The sequence below is a fragment of the Spodoptera frugiperda genome, chromosome 23 (assembly GCF_023101765.2).
Source record: "Spodoptera frugiperda isolate SF20-4 chromosome 23, AGI-APGP_CSIRO_Sfru_2.0, whole genome shotgun sequence".
NCBI lineage: Eukaryota > Metazoa > Arthropoda > Insecta > Lepidoptera > Noctuidae > Spodoptera > Spodoptera frugiperda.
The window spans coordinates 8,365,083-8,381,443 of record NC_064234.1 but is presented as its reverse complement, the minus strand read 5'-3'; the positions used below and the strand labels follow the sequence as shown (position 1 = coordinate 8,381,443).

The 16,361-nt window shown below is 34.6% G+C and overlaps 1 protein-coding gene across 10 annotated transcripts in view; it reads left to right on the top strand.

Moving 5' to 3' along the window:
- Nucleotides 1–44: 44 nt before the first annotated feature.
- LOC118267099 (trafficking kinesin-binding protein milt) overlaps nucleotides 45–16,361 on the top strand; it is a 37,118-nt gene continuing 20,801 nt past the window's right edge. For 2 of the 10 annotated variants that reach the window (XM_035580884.2, XM_035580880.2), the window contains exon 1: nucleotides 14,681–15,210. Coding sequence is in view for 3 of the 10 variants with exons in the window: in XM_050703197.1 (XP_050559154.1) it covers nucleotides 3,281–3,327; nucleotides 3,536–3,582; nucleotides 8,737–8,841; nucleotides 11,856–11,960 (304 nt within the window). In the remaining 7 variants the exon portion in view is untranslated. Of the gene's footprint in view, nucleotides 367–1,517; nucleotides 1,564–2,437; nucleotides 2,528–3,111; nucleotides 3,328–3,535; nucleotides 5,471–8,736; nucleotides 8,842–11,855; nucleotides 11,961–14,680; nucleotides 15,211–16,361 lie in introns of those variants that run through there. The other 8 variants (XM_050703198.1, XM_035580877.2, XM_050703199.1 and 5 more) reach the window with 8 other exon arrangements.

The window sequence follows — 16,361 nt, the reverse complement described above, 5'->3', positions numbered from 1 at the left end:
CGGAGATAGGGTATTTTATTTTACAAGTCTTGCAACACTGCCTACTGTCTGCATTTGTGAATGTGATGAATGAATCTGTGAATAAAAAAAACGGAACGAACCGAACCGAATGATAGTGCTCGATAGAGATACGCGGGGACAGAAAATAAATTTTGTAGTAAAATTAAACCAGTGTTTATTATTTAGACAGTGGTAACTAGTGCAATAATCAAGGAATCGTGGAAAGTGTATTTTATTATGCGTGAGAAAACTTTGAACCCAATACGTGAACGTGTGTATAAAAGAACTGTTACGGTACTGATGGATGGAGTCTTTGGGGTTTTTGGCAGCAAGGTCACAGCTGCAGTAATGATGTAAATTATGACAGTAAGTTTTAACTGGTTTTTGTTAAGAGCATCCGTAGAAGAGCATTCGCGGATTAAAATTACGTCACCTTCATATGCACAGGTTTCAAAATCTAGTACATGTTGTAGAGACCTGTGTATTTGTACTTGAAGTTAGCAAACTTGACTAGGTAAAGCCACCCACACAATTTGAATTTTAAGTGTTCGAAAGTCACGTAATATATTATTAAAGGTAGTAGTGACTGATTATTGTGTGAATATTGTTGTTACTCATTATTCCAGCTAACTCTTGTGTTGAATGACGAATGAACAGGTCACACGTTAATAATAATTGGACCGTTTATCTATGTTTAATGTCAAGGGAAAAGATACAGTAACTGTCTTCTTATCAATAAAGTTAGGTCACCCAAATTCCATTAAATAATATTGTATTTAATGCATCATTAAACAGAGTAGACATAACAATCATGTCATATACATAATTTTTTCACACCTGTCTACATAAATCACATTTTTGCACAAAACCAGCAATTTAGTCATCATTCAGGAATTGTAATTTGCTTGTCTAGTTCTCAAGAATACATGCAATTAGCTTATTTCAACCTTAGAACAAAGGCATAAAGCTGGAAATGAGTTTTAGCTCTGTCTCTATGTAATAGTTTCTTGTTCGTTGCTCATGAAATAAACAAAGGATTGAAATAATCATGTTATAAAGGAAAGAGCTTCACTGACTTTGGTACTAGTCTGTAAAACTGTTGCTAAGTAATTACATAGAATTATCTATAAAAAACAGAAACAGATAAAAACATAAGATAGTATCTAATTTATAATTTTAATGACTTCTACTACCGCCCAGGAGTCACATTTATTTACCAAATGCATGCATTGTTTATTGCTACAGATTATTGTTATCTTCACACAGATAATTAATGAAATCTTTAAATCCAAGCATGCTTTGTGGTAACAACACTAAAGAAGCGATTCTCTTCCCTACTGACATTGTTATTTCTGCCTCTCATTGTAACAATGGTGTTGATTAATATCTTACAAAACAACTGCATCTTTGTATATGATGAGTTTACAAGCTGTAAATAAAACTGCTGTTAGCAAACATTATCTTTTATATGAATAACCTTAGCACATCTTCTACACAAAATTGTTCTTATTTTTCAGAAATTTAAATCAGCACACTCCGGTTACGGTCATCATAATTGATTTCGTAAGTAAATTTTATTTCTTTGACTTTAGTTATATTTCTATAAGAAGAATTTCTCTGCTTAACATGTTATTATATTATGAATTGTTATAAAATTTTATTAGAAAACATTTAATATTTACTTTAATAAATCACATGAGAAACTAGAAAAAAGAATGATTGTGTGAATTTAATAAAGTCAAGAGAATAATGGTGTTTAAATAAAAACCATTTAACTTAAAGTATCACCATAATTCATAATTAATGTTTAAAACCAATTACTATTTTTACAAGAGCATTAAATAGCTGTGAAAGCACTGGTAGCATTATTATGAAAGTGGCAATAAATTTTACCTTTATAAATTAGCACATTCTCACTACATAACTAGTAGTTAGTAGTAGACAGTTTGCAGATGCTATTATAGTCACTTGCATGCACTTACATCCTGACCATGTCCTAGATAGCATGCAAATGTTACAAATTATACCATTTATCTGTTAGTTATCTGTATGCATCTTGAAATCTATTGAAGTAAAGGACTTCTGAAAACTCTCTTTGTCTTTATAACTTGAATGGGAAGTGGTTTACACTTTAGTAACATAGTAAGGTTTATACTAGTTAAAATTTCTTTGTGTAATTAAAAATTAATTAAAGATAGAAAATAAATTAATTGTAGGCCGCATCAGCACTTACCATAAAGCGAGATAGCGGCCAAACATAGACCCCACCAAACGTAAAAAATAAATAAAAATTGAGTTTGGTTAAAGAACATTACTTATTATTATATCCATTTATCTAGTTTTGCAACATGTCTGAGTTGTCCTGATATACATGTTTGTTTTATTTGTCATTACAGTGGCTGTTTGTACATATGCTAACAGTTGTGTCTATTTGCAGGGCACTTCGTCAAGCTGGCGGCCCTTCAGGATGTGGCTCGCGCGCCCTCGCTAGCACCGCGCGACGTACGCCACGTAGCCACAATCACAGGTAATCTCATCATTCATACAATCAACAGGAAAATATAGCGAATTAAAATTGCGGCGTTTATTTACAAGAACATATTACAGTATCAGTGATAGACTGTTAGATGTCACCTTCACATTTGTGAAAGAAATTCAAGATAACTAAGTAGGTAGTTTGCAACATCAAGCCTTGTAAAAGCAAATAGTTACAGTAAATATATTCATGCATAGTCCTGACTGGGCATTCGATTACTTAATGCAACTTTAAAAGTATACAAAAATGGATAAACCCGTCTAGAACATGTTTTATTACTTGACACAGTTTGTAACAAAGAGGAATAAGAAATATAAGGAATGAATTTAATTAATTGTTTCTTTAAAACTTCATGTCTAGAATTACATGTATGAATTCGAGTGTTTAAAGTATGACTAATCGGTTAATACAGTTGAGAAATATGATATGGAAATGAAACATTTAAGCCTTGTATTTTTTTCCTTAAAGGGGTTTTAAGTTAGGATTATGAATGGGGTAGAATTATAATGAAGGCATGTGATTGGCTGGGTGCCAGATGAGTGCTATTCTGGGCGGGCGGGCGGCGCGCGCGCGTCCAGTCGATCGCCGCGTTTCTACCTCCCAACTGTTTGCGAGAAACTCTCTCTCGCAGTATACTTATCATAGGAGCATAACCGTTTTTTTAATTAATTGGTATTAATTACGTTGTTAAATCAATTTGATGGACGTGAAGTGTACTTGAAGAAAATCGTTTTCGCAATTTTGATGACGCATCATGAAACACTTCTTGTTCAAAATTCCTTTATTTTACCGTGAGAACATTATGATTTATTTTTTTATTACATTTCCTATTACTGTAGAGGGTAGCTTTGTTTTAGTGTCATGACTGAATTACAAGTAATTACCAGCTTGTATCGAGATTTCTTTTAAACTCTAGAACTTTGTATTTTCCACAGTTTTTATAACAATCAGTTGTGTCGATGATGTAATTATAGTGTTTTTTATTTATTCACCATCAAGGTCTACTGATGACAACCTGAACTCTCGACCTAATACAAGAATGAAAGGTACAAACACAGTTAAAGTTTGTCTTGAATGGCATGCTTGTAATTGTCAAGTTTTACATATTTTTATTAACAAGTCTAATAGAAAGTAAACTTTGTCATCACATCAACTTACGGCACATTACTTAAAATGTCTTGACACATTGTCAAACACTAACAATTCGTGTTTGTTCACAAATCATTTTAATTTTTTCCTAGAAGACATTCAAACATCTTTATGTAGACTTGATGGGATTTTTGCGATCGAATGGAAGGTATCTACACAATTAATCTTTTTATTTGGCTTTCATTTTATCTGATAAGAGCAATCTGAAACGGAAAGTGAATCGAAAGTGAATCGACAACGACGTCAAAGAAAACGAGCCAATTAATCTGTTGTATTGAATCTATATATCGTAGCACCGCTATGAACTGTTAGCCTTATGTAATCAATTCTTATAGAGTTCATCTGAAGTTGGAATTCAACAGAATGGACTTTTGACGCGCAATCGTAATTTGTTTCTCTTCCTCATTAATTAAATAAAACGCTACCATTGCATTTACAAATGTCTGTAATAGTCGTTACATTGAGGCACAGTGATTGTTATGTAATGAATAATTTGTTTGTTATTTTTTGTTTAGAGTTTTTTGATATATGAAGTGATTGTGTTAAAATGTTAGACCCTAATTCATGGCGCTACGACAAGGCCACAAAATTGCGTCACCAAATTAGCGGGGCAGCCCGTGCCGGAGGTGACCCCGCTATGGTAGCGATGCCAACATATTGACGACATCCTTATTTTTATTGGTTATTCGAATGAGTACGTCGACCGTACCGCCTCCGCCACTGAACTGTGCGTGTGGCCTCGCAATGCGTCTATTTACAGGCCTTTCTATATCAATTGTAACCAAATGTATTATCCCACTATCACACTAAAATAGAACTCGTAGAATTTCTCCGTACTGAAACTAGGACAAGCAAAGCATAGTTCGCACATGCAGGTTAAAAGTAATGCTGTTAAGATAAACGTGTAACACTAGAATCTACTATCTATATCTTCGAGGTATTATTTTATCTGAAAACTATACAACAAAGCCATTTGTGTATTTGTTTAGTACTTGGTGGATTTGGATGCAGTTTTCACGACGTTTTGTGCTGAAAATAGAAAATTAAGTGTTAAAGTGTTCCACCAGTTTACCTAATTTGGTCTAAATTCCAATGTAGGTGTAGTGCAAATTTTAATCTATGCTATCCGGGTCGTGCACATGTGCTGTTGACACAGTTGTTAAAGATCAGGTGTCGTGACGTTACACTCATTAGCGAGATGAACATTGTGATACACTGGTAGTAAAAGTTGCTGCAATGATGAATTAGCGTGTGATCGGTGCAGTGCAATAGAATCAAGACATTATAGGTAGCTAGAGGCTGCAGAACTAGCGTACCTACACAGTCAGTATAAGGCACGCGACACTAACGCAGACTGTTATACAAAGAGATTGTTATAACTTCTATGAAATGCCAGTTACTTGTAGTTATGATTGTTGATAAGTCACGTTGACTCTTTTATTTTACTTGATTCATTGTTGCTAGTGTAGGCGATCGGTTCAGTGCTATTCGTTATCGGATTTATGACGTTGCGTAGGTATACATTATCTCCTATCAGAAGCTAATTACATCGGCGATTGTTTGGAACTTCGCTACACGGTGCACGTCCGCAGATACGTTGGTGAAAGTGATGTTATTTGTTGTTGTACTTAAAATAGTGGCGATGTGATGTGATCATTTATATCAGTATATGTTAGTGCAATATATGTGAACGGATGATGACTGAGAAAAGACACCGACCTAGACCACGACGTCGGGATGAGTTGCACGAGAGGCAACAGGACTTGCTTCTTGCTTGGAGTCATGGTGAGCTATTCCCTGAGGCTTTCATGTGCATTAAAGGCAGTGTATTGTACCGAGTTGAAGCTTATTTCTAAAACCGTACTTGTATAGTTCAACCTCAAAGTTAGAATGAAAATATTGTAATTAGATAGATATCGAAACTAAAGCAGATGGAATCTAAAAACACTAACAAGGCATGCCAAGTTGGTACCTAATCGACTTTCGAATGGTTATAAACATATTGCATGCTAATCACATAATGAGAGTGACAGATCTTAAATATCGATTGTGGTTGCAAGTGGAGTTGCGCAGGCGTTTTATAACACACGTACTTAGCGGATACATCACTAGTGCACCTGTCGCTATGATGCAAGTTGACAGTACTCGCTCGATATTGCATTTGTTACGTAACGATAACGAAAGGGCATTTTTTCTGTGGGAACTTTATAAAGTCCACTTTGTATTCTTACATAAGCAGGATTTGTATACAATTATTTAATGAACTCAAATTACGCATTGTTTATTTACAAATTACCTACAGAGCACCTGAACCAAGTGCGTAACAATATTTTTTGGATCGTTTCCAACGGATACACAGAAATAAAAATTGTTAGGGAATGGGCACGGGCATGCCTTTGCTTAGTGTCATGTATTTGTTCGAAAGGAAATGTCTATAAAAAGAGAGAACAATTCCATTACATCAAACATTACGTTACAAACGATAATATCAAACAATGGCTGGATTATGATATTGCTATACACGGGGGAAAGGCGTCTATAATATGTAGTATGTACCTATGTACCTATTCGGTAATACCCGATTATCAGTTATCAGTAAAGTAGTCTTTTTCATATCATTTCGTGTATTATGAACGTCACTTGTGTCTAATTTGGTTGATGATAGCATTGGAACGTTTATCGTGACTTTGAAATTATTCAAATTATACTCGTACATTTTAAAGGGCATTTAAAAATAATCCAACTTTAGTAATCTTTGTAGGTTATAGTTTGTTACTCCTTGTAAGGCTCGGTTAGGCAGAGCACAACCTGCACAACACTGACATTTCAGGTCATGTTGTAAGTTGCATGTGAAGGGGGCGAGCCTTATGCAATATACATATGCGAACCTTAAGTCTTTGACTGCCAATAGAAAACTGTTGAAGGCAAATCCTCCGCTAACGTCAGTCACCGGTGACCACCACGGCGTTCAATGTGTTAAGAGGATGCTAATGATAAATCCTAACCCATGCTATTACTGAAAATGTTTTAAAACTGCAAATCTATTGCTTAAAACTTCATAACAGAATTGTTTTTGTATTCTGAGCAATATCATTGTCGTCCTTTGTAACCGTTCCAAAATATTCTGTATTTTTTTTTTGTTAAACGAATGATTTATCCGCTGAAGACTGTAATATTATTCAGTAGAGACTACGTGACATATTGATATCATCGTTCTAAATATATTGTTAGGAGGAAATTTCTTATTTGTTTCAACGCCACTGTATAAAATATTATTTGTATTTGTACATTGTAGGCGCAGCATCGCTCATTGGTTTTTCTATAGTGCGTAATTTATGAAATAATTGATGCTCCCCAAGCAGCGTTTTGCGTAAAGCGAAACTGCGTTCTAGTAGTGAAATAATAAGAACCAAGAGTTAACGACAGTAATGAAGGCTGTAAAATTAGAGATTTACCATAAAAGTCCTAAAATTTAAAAACTTGACTGATATCCTTATACTGTCTTTCTTCCGACTCAATTAATTTTCCGTTTATCGATCTTAAAAATGTATACTGCACTGCTTATAAAACGTATTTTGAAAATAAATTAACCATTTTGTATTATAACCTGGTTACTGAAACTTTTAACGAAAAGAAAGAACCACGATTCCATGATGCATATTGCATATTTTTTCACATACGTATCATCATCATCATCATCATCAGCCGAGAGACGTCCACTGCTGAACAAAGGCATACGTAGATTTAATACATATTACTAAAACAGTTATTTTACCCTAAACAAAGAATGAATGTCTTCCTTCAGCTATCTGTACAATTAAATCTTTGCAAATAAATTAATGATGCAGTTCTAAAACAAATTAAATTATGTAAAGGTACAATGGCGTATCACAGAATTGGAAATAGCGATACTGACTGCTTAACAATGCAAGGTTTAAGTTAATTAGGTCAAGAAAGCTAGATCGAGGACGACCTAGCTCTTCACACGGCCTATGTCACTGTCAAGTGGTTATCAGGTCATAATGAAACAAACAAATCATATTATGCAAGTTACTTTCTAGCAAGTTAAAAAAAAACAGTGTGTTAATGAATTGTGCTTCCTATTAATCAGTTTGTCAATAGACTTTTACGTAAGAAAGATGAAAGTAAATAGTTATTGTTAGTTGGTAAATATTTGTTAAACTTACACGTGACGAGAAAATTGCGCGTCACAAATGAATGTAATTTCGTAAAGAGACCTATTGAAATCTTCTTGGTCTTCTTGCCCATTTAACTCCTTGTATTGGTCCCTTGAAGATTACAAATATTCTTCTTCCCACTTACCCTTCGAACTCATCACATTAGAAACTTCCTTTTTTCCGTGACCTTCTTTACATAGTCCATAGAAGTCCATTGTCATCTATATCCTGTTTTAAGATTTTTCTTAGAAACATGAAATGAAAATAAAGCGATTTTGCTCGATTAATTTGCGTTACCCAGCCATTAGCCGTCTGTTGAGCTAAATTAGTTGGTACCTAACCAAACATCGTCAGTTCTAATTACTTAACAAACCTGGTTTTGTCTAATTGTGTTGTTTTAATGACTAATTACTGGTAGGTAACTTCAGTATGTGTGACTATTCTCGTTTCAAACCACTAACATGTAGCTCGAAGTGAGTACGCTGTAGGTACAATACGTTGTACATACAAAGGGCGGTGCAAGGACATTACTGGAGTGCATGCCCCCACAGATCGGTCAGCCGCCGACGCGACGCGCCGGGAGGCAGATATCGATTCTGTCTACGCTGCAAACGCCATACTCATACTAAATCCGGAAAGTAGACACTCCCTGCTCCCTGCAACATACAAAGCGTCTGTACAGTTAAATACTGCAATGCGCTCAACTTTTCTAGTCACGACATTGCGTTGAAACTTGCAGCTTTCCAACGTTCATTATCTTGATCCATACCTGTTCCACTGCCTACTACTGCTTAGTAAATTGTAAATAAATCTGCTATTATAATTGTTGGAGCTAGTTAGCACATTTCCATTTAATGTTTCTTTTGTCTACAGAGGTGTGCAATAGCGAGGAGGTGCCCGAGGTAGAGATAGTCAGTCTCCTACAAGAACATATACCCAAATATCGCTTGAGAGCGGACAGTCTCACACAATTTGGAGGTACAGACTTTTTGCGCTTTGCTTATACACATACTTTTCGAATTGGCAAAGCTTTCTTACTATAAGCTTTTTGCACTAAATATTTTAGTAGATCATCCATCACGATCAAGATACTATTGTCAGTCCTTTCATCACTTGTAGTTTTTTTGTTTATAGTAATTATCACTTTCTATCTCTTCATACTATTTCTCATTTAAATTGGCACTGGCATGACAGTATATTTACTATTTACCGCCATGCTTTGTCCAACCACGAGTAGGCAGGTATCCAAAGAGAGTTCTATGTTGTAAAGGTATTTATGCTAATTTGGAAAACTAGATATAGGCAACTATGGGTAGGAGGTTCGTGACTGAAATGGCGCTCGGTGGAATGTCGTCATTTACAACCGGATTCACCCAAAAATCGATACTGACTGGGATTTTCATGGCCACGTTCATTATTTCAACGTTTTTGCCTATTGAGGTTCCTCTGAAATCAATTTAAATGAGTATAAGGAAAATTAAAACTGGCGTCTCATTTAATGTTATTGTCTTGATGGGAATGTAAACAAAATTGTCATTGGGCATGTATTGTACCATGTATGAGACTTACATCAGTTTATTTCAGTTTTCGTGGTCTCACAAATATTAAACACGAAATAGTCCTGTCTCCTGACTAAGCGGGCGTGACTAAGCGTGTGGTGAATTTTAATATTAATGAATGGAAGGGGAGAGGCAGACCAGCAAAATGCTAATAGTTATATGTATGAAAATGAGTCGACGTCTGACTTCTGAAAAACCTAAAATGAAATATCTTTCAGTAGTTTGAATGAGTTGTTCGTGTAAAGAAAAAAAAGCAAGCTTATGGTATCCTATCTTTTATGGACATTTTGCGAGTCTTATATTCGCTGAAATATTTGGCAAATATGCGTAAGTTTTCAAAGTAAGCGACAGGCACAACCTGGCACTATATTTTGGCTTACGCAAAAAAATTGATCTTTTCGTCATTAAAGTGAAACGTTAGTCGATACGTTAGGAAATCCATGGTTAGATATAGATTTGTGCGTACTAAGAAATCAGTTACAACAAAACTATCAGAATGGAAATCGATCTTTTGTTACTACAAGAAGAGGTAATAAATTCAATCATCTGTATCATTTAAAAGTTGGCAATTTCGTACATAAGTCGTGCTCATTTTTTAAAAAGTTGACATTTAAATTGTTTTAAAAAAACATCTATAAGAAAAGCCTCATGTAAATATTCATGTTCAGATGCGTCCTAGTTTTGTTTCAGTAGCTCTGCGTAAATTTCATCAGGTCAGTGCTCAGTAAGTAGGACATAGCCTACTTGGAAATATTTTTTTCGTGCGACTAATCTAGGCTCGAGACGTAAAGACAACTACACTGGCTCCATTATGTCGTTAGCTGCATTAGATGAAGTAATTAATGGAGCTAAGCGAGTTGCATCACATTCATAAGAATAATATTTTATGAATACATCCGTATGCATTGGCATAATTGAGTGTAAGATAGTTTTATGTAATAAGAATGTCAATACACACCAGTGAACTAGAACGTTTAGTTTCCAGACTTGAGAACGACGGTGCGCAACCACTCAGTTGGAATGGCAAGGTCTTTTGCGAGACGGGGCACTATAGTTTCTCTAAATGTCAGGCTGCACAGCGGAATACAGTTTAGAACAGCTCTGTGAAAGTAAAACGGTAATTTAGGAATTTTCTCATTACTACAAACGTCTTAAATCTAATGAACTTGTACAATTATATTCGATTTCAAATGTTAATTGAGTCAGGTATTATCCTATAGAATTGTATGAAAATCATTTCGCTGGAGTAGTCATTAACAACATTCAAAGCAAATGTAAAAGTTGAATATACCGCACCTACTTCTTGTAAATTTACTGAAAGCGCACTTTCTACGCTTTGCAGCCTCATTGCATATTCAAATTCAAATAATACCTCACTATTGACACAGGAGGAATTCTATATTCTCTTCTCAGATAATTGTCCATATTGTTTAATTGTGAAGACTTGTTACAGTAGAGTTATTTACGTTCCTATATGGCTTTCCATTATATAAATGGTTGTTTTCCAATGTTTACATAGGAAATATGTTAAGAATATAAAGGAATCTTAAGTTGAAGTGGAACAACACATCAGTTATGTGGTTCCGTCGTTAGTGAGCGTTTGAGTCGCGGTTTCCGGCGCCGGCGCCGTTCTTAACGCTATAAATAATGGTGTCTCATCGGTCGAGTCATCGCCCGCTGGCCAGTATGCGTTCCCGTACCCGACCGGTCTGATGCGTGCCATCTGTCAACCTGCTGCATTCGCTGCACATTGTTATGTGCACCTAGCAGACGTTATGATGGTTCATAGTTTGATGTTTCATAGCTTCTCAATCCTACAAATTCTTATGAAAATACCGCTTAAACCTCTTTACTAATTAACACCACAATGAAATCTTTACAGTATTACCCACGTATTACATTCCCTCGTTAACAATATACCAAGAAAAACCTTTAGTGGCTTCTAAGTCGAACAACCAGTTCGAACGCAGTCATATGCTCTTGTGTAACATCAAAACTGTAGATAATGCTACGTGATATAATTACGTGTTGCCCGTAGTAAGTGGGTGTACTCACAGGTGTAAAATTAAAGCAATGTATTCTTAGTTCATGAGAAGTTCTCGACATTTAGTTAAAAGTCATTGTAATAGAACGTGAACCGAATGTATATATCATTTTGCTGTGGGATGAAGCGGTTGACGGCGGTTGATGTAGGATATGATTCAACGGCCCTGTGACGTTATTGTGTGTTTGGTCTCACCATTGCTAGGTATGAGTGATTACTTCAATGGGCTTATTAAACTACAATTGTAACAAATTAGTGTGTGAGCACATACCATAGCAAGTACGAAGGTCAGTTGTTCACAGCCCACAGCCCTTCCTAACATTTCATAACTACATAATACGCAATTTATGTATTTGAGTTGTGTTCTCAACTGTACTGATATGTTTCAGGATACGAGAACCAAGATTGGTTCATACCATCGCCGGCGCTACCGGTGAGCGACAAGGATCTAGCGCTCACGCCTGACCAGATCAGGGAGACTCTCAATTATTTCCGTGAGTACTTTTGCATGACTTATAATTCTTAGAAGCATTTTAGCATTTTTAACTTCATAACTGTAATAAAGTTGAAAATGTATCAAAGGAAAGTTAGACAGTTTGGAGTAATGATCTGCGCAAGGACGTAACAAAAATAAATTCATGTGGTCTAACATTTTTTGCCACTTTTTGCCCAGAAAACGCGAAAAATAATACTTGAAATAAGCATAATATGCTTTAGTGATATTATGACTGTTTGTTCTTCGTTCGTCTTCGCCTTTTATTATTTGTTCAATTATGTCATGAGTACATTGTTCCTAATTTGACCACACATTTTTGTTGCGTTCTTGTTTTATTCTTTAGTCACGGACTCTATAGATCAATTGGTAAATTAATTAAGACTTACACATACTCCTAACTGTAGCCCTGCACAACACGCAGTTTGATTGCGCCATAATTTTTGGGATTCTATCCCGAAACGGTGGCGCAATTTAACAGTTTCTTACATGATCTACAACGTACTTTCTACCTCACCTCTAATTTCGACGATATATTAATTTGAAATATCGAATATACGTGTTTAGTATTTATTCATTACACTAAATAGATTTTTAATTTTCATACTGCGTCATCATCTCTATTTATAATTGTTCGACCAAACTATGGTGAACGTAGTACTGAGCTATGCTATCCAGTATTGACGTTCAGTACTAATAGGATTACAATAAAGTTCCTGTGTTTTATTATAAGTAGCTTACTCACCTAGGTAAAAGAAATTCCTTATAAAATCATAATAATGATGAATCAATGAAGTTTACAATAGAAACGTTAATTATTTTTGATCTAGGTATGTCAAGTTCTACCTTTCATTGGAATCCGTTTCAATGTCAACATTACGAAGTGTAATCAGGTTATATAACAATTGATTAATTAAACTCGTCAGTAAGAATTAATTATTTAATTAATTACACACCATTTTAAGAGATATTAAATGCAGAAAAATACGCTGATATTTTGAATAACAAACATTCCAAATGTTTTAAAAGTTCTTATTAATTTGATAGGTAAGATGTAGATAAATTACAATAGTATTCTTTATGTCATTGTATTTCGTTCTATACAGCCTATTTTATTTTATCACCAGCCAGTTTTTTTTCTGACAATTATGGAATGTATCATTCAAACATTCCATATTTAAATAAAAAAACTTTAAAAAGTAACCTGACTTCACTGAAGAAAATCAGTTAAAAATCTATATATTAATACGTGATGCAAAAACTTTGGACCGCTTTTTACGAAAATTGCGCGGACGTAGGAGCATAAAATTTGGTACACTTATAGTTTATGTGTAGGAGAAGTGCAGCATGCTAATATTTTAAAAAAATAATGCTTATAAAGTACATTAAATCAATAAATAAAACATTACACACACATGCATAGTATCTGATCGTATTTGACAAAACGTCAAAATCAATAGACATTGCGATGACATTCTGACGTCTCATATGAATAGAGTTTTATAAAAGAGTTTGTTTGAGTTTGAGTTTGAGTTAAATAAAACTTGAACGTATGTTAAGTGGTATTGTAAATTAAATCGTATATGGTCGAATTTCGACCACTAGGCGACCACTAGTAACACTAAAATGGTGAAAATAACTTTTATTTCGGAGGTCCGTGTTTTTTTAACCATCTTACTTTAGTGAAATCGTTTTTTTGTAAACTTTTTTTTATTTAAAAATGGAATGTTTGAATGATACCTAACTCTCAGAAAAAAATGGCTGGCTGTATTTCCATAGTATTACCTATTTGATGGTGGAAAAAATGGTTATAAATTATACCTAATTTATTTTAGTTTTTTTTTTTTACATTTTCAAGGGTGACCATGCGTAAGGACAACATTATATTGTTCCTAAATTGACGCACACGAATATGTTAAATTAAGTATGTATTGTGATAATGTTCCATTCGCTTTATTTACTTTTTATTTAAACAAATGATCCGTATTTTAAATGGACTACCAATGGTACGGCGATATAGTGTATAACTACATATTTTAAATTTTTTGATGTTGAAAATTCCTATTTTTATTAGTAGAATAAATTATGTATTTGACTTTGAATGTGTTTTTATCAAATAAATGGGAGAGAAATATCCAAGTTTGTGCATACTTTAAATCAATTCCAACTGATCTAATTAGTTAGACAAATGTATTTACAGTTAATTACAAATCTATAAAAAATAATCTGATGCAAAAGAAATTAGACTTGAATGAATTTTGAATGAGCTCATAAATAAATGTGCTCATAAAACTAATATGCAATGTTGCTGATTTCTATCTTTTAGATAGAAATCTACTTAATGACTCATTTTGTCAATTTAATAAATTTTGATAATTAAATTCATTCACACATAACGTTAGAATTGACACTAAATAAAAATAAAATCAAAAGTGGAATGGAAATAAATAAAAAGTTAAATTTAAGTTATTTTGTTTACAAAGGATAGCATTATTGACAGAATATTTATCATTATGAAAGAAATAAAATGTTTTACACGCCTGCGTTTTCGCTTAATACCTTACCTATTTATTATTACTTTAAAATGTTGTACCCATAAATTCCTTAATGTTCAGCGATTTTGTATAGTATTTTATACTATAGGCGACCGCATTGTTTATGTAGGTGACGTATTTGTTCGCCGGGTGGTCGGTGGCAGCACTGCGCCTGCGCGAGCATAGAGACGCGCGACCACCAGTGCCGGTCGCGCCGGTAGCCACGCGGCACGCGTGCTCCCTCATCGCCCGTCGCAACGGGCCGATCGATACCGCGACCGCGACGCCGAAAAACGACTTGCGCCGCACGTATCGCGCACCATACGCCCCGACTCGTGCTAAACATAGAGTAGTGGTGCACCGTTGCACCGGTCGTCTAGCATAACGTTTTTTATCCCACGTGCCTCCTGCCGACAAAAGAAACGGTAGATCACATCTAAACTCGAGTTCTTAACACTGTGCCATTATAGACTGTATTTGTGATACTATATCTTATGTAAGAGGGTGAAACATTCCGCTGGTAACGTTTATTAGTGTTTTACACGCACCTTGTTTTCTTGTAATGTCAGTACTACAACAGTCGGGTTGCTGTAAAGGTAAATTAGCGTAAGAAGTTTCGTCGTCATCGATTGGGGGTGGTTTGGGAGTCGGGGGCACGAGACGCGACGGCGACGTCGCATCGCGCAACAGCTGTGAGCCAGATCTGTTATCTTGACCGTGAGAGCATAATTATTATGTTCATTGTTGTTTTGTGTAGTACTTTACTAAATTTAAATATACTAGCCATTATCTGTTTTCCGTATTTAAGCGATTTGAGGCTTTACAGAAAATAGCAATTACAGCGCAATATATTCTATTGATTTTACTTGTAGTTAGCAGTACAATACGCTAAGATTGTCTCAAATTATCGTCAAAGGTATATAGTACTTGTTTCTTTCAATATAGTATATGTAGGTTTATTTATATTTTGCATAGATATACACATAAATATTATTCTATGTATTTTACATTTGGGATTTGCTGCATAATGTCCTAATATTGATAAATGTTTGGTCATCTTACACAGCATTACAGGCTCCAGTCATAAATCATGTGTTTGCGTACATAAACGTCTGATATGTAATAGAAAACTATTGTTTTCTCTGTAATCACTTTCTGCTGTAAATGGGATATCAGATTAATCATAAAAAAGTAATAAAACTCTTGAAATTGAGCTGATTTATTGTTCAGATATATAATGGGGAATTTGTTGTGGAAATAATGTTTCAAGCTTATTGTTGACCGGCCATTTGTCTTTGATTAATGGGGGATTATTTGAGAAGATTCATGTTGTTTGTTTCGTAGTACCAGCTAACATACTTCTTACTTCACTCAGGCGTTGTTGCTATCCGAGTCTATACGAGTTTTTTTTGCAATCCTTGCTCTTAAAACGTGCGTGCAATCAATTCTCATTTTTTTTTATAATTATAGAAATAATAGGTGTTGCCGCAATAAAGTACTTTATTAGAGTCCGCAAAGTCAATCATTGACTAGGAAATATATATGCGTAATCCGAATCATTTCGCGTAACGGATTGCTACTGAATATTCATTGGGTGCAATTTTCGATAGAAACATGCAAACTTTTTAAAATAAGAATAGTAAAGAAAACCTCAAATGCTAGGTATTTCTAGTCTTAGAAAAGTCAATTTGAAATCTAGATAGGTAGTTGAGATAAAATCTTGAAAAAATAAAAAGAGCTATGAAAATGTATCTTCTGAGCATTTCTAGGCGTTTTTCTAAGACAAAATTTTGCAATTTTCTCCTATTACTAAAGTACTTAATTATTTATTTGGTTAATAGTCGTTCAGTTGGATGACTTCAGATCCT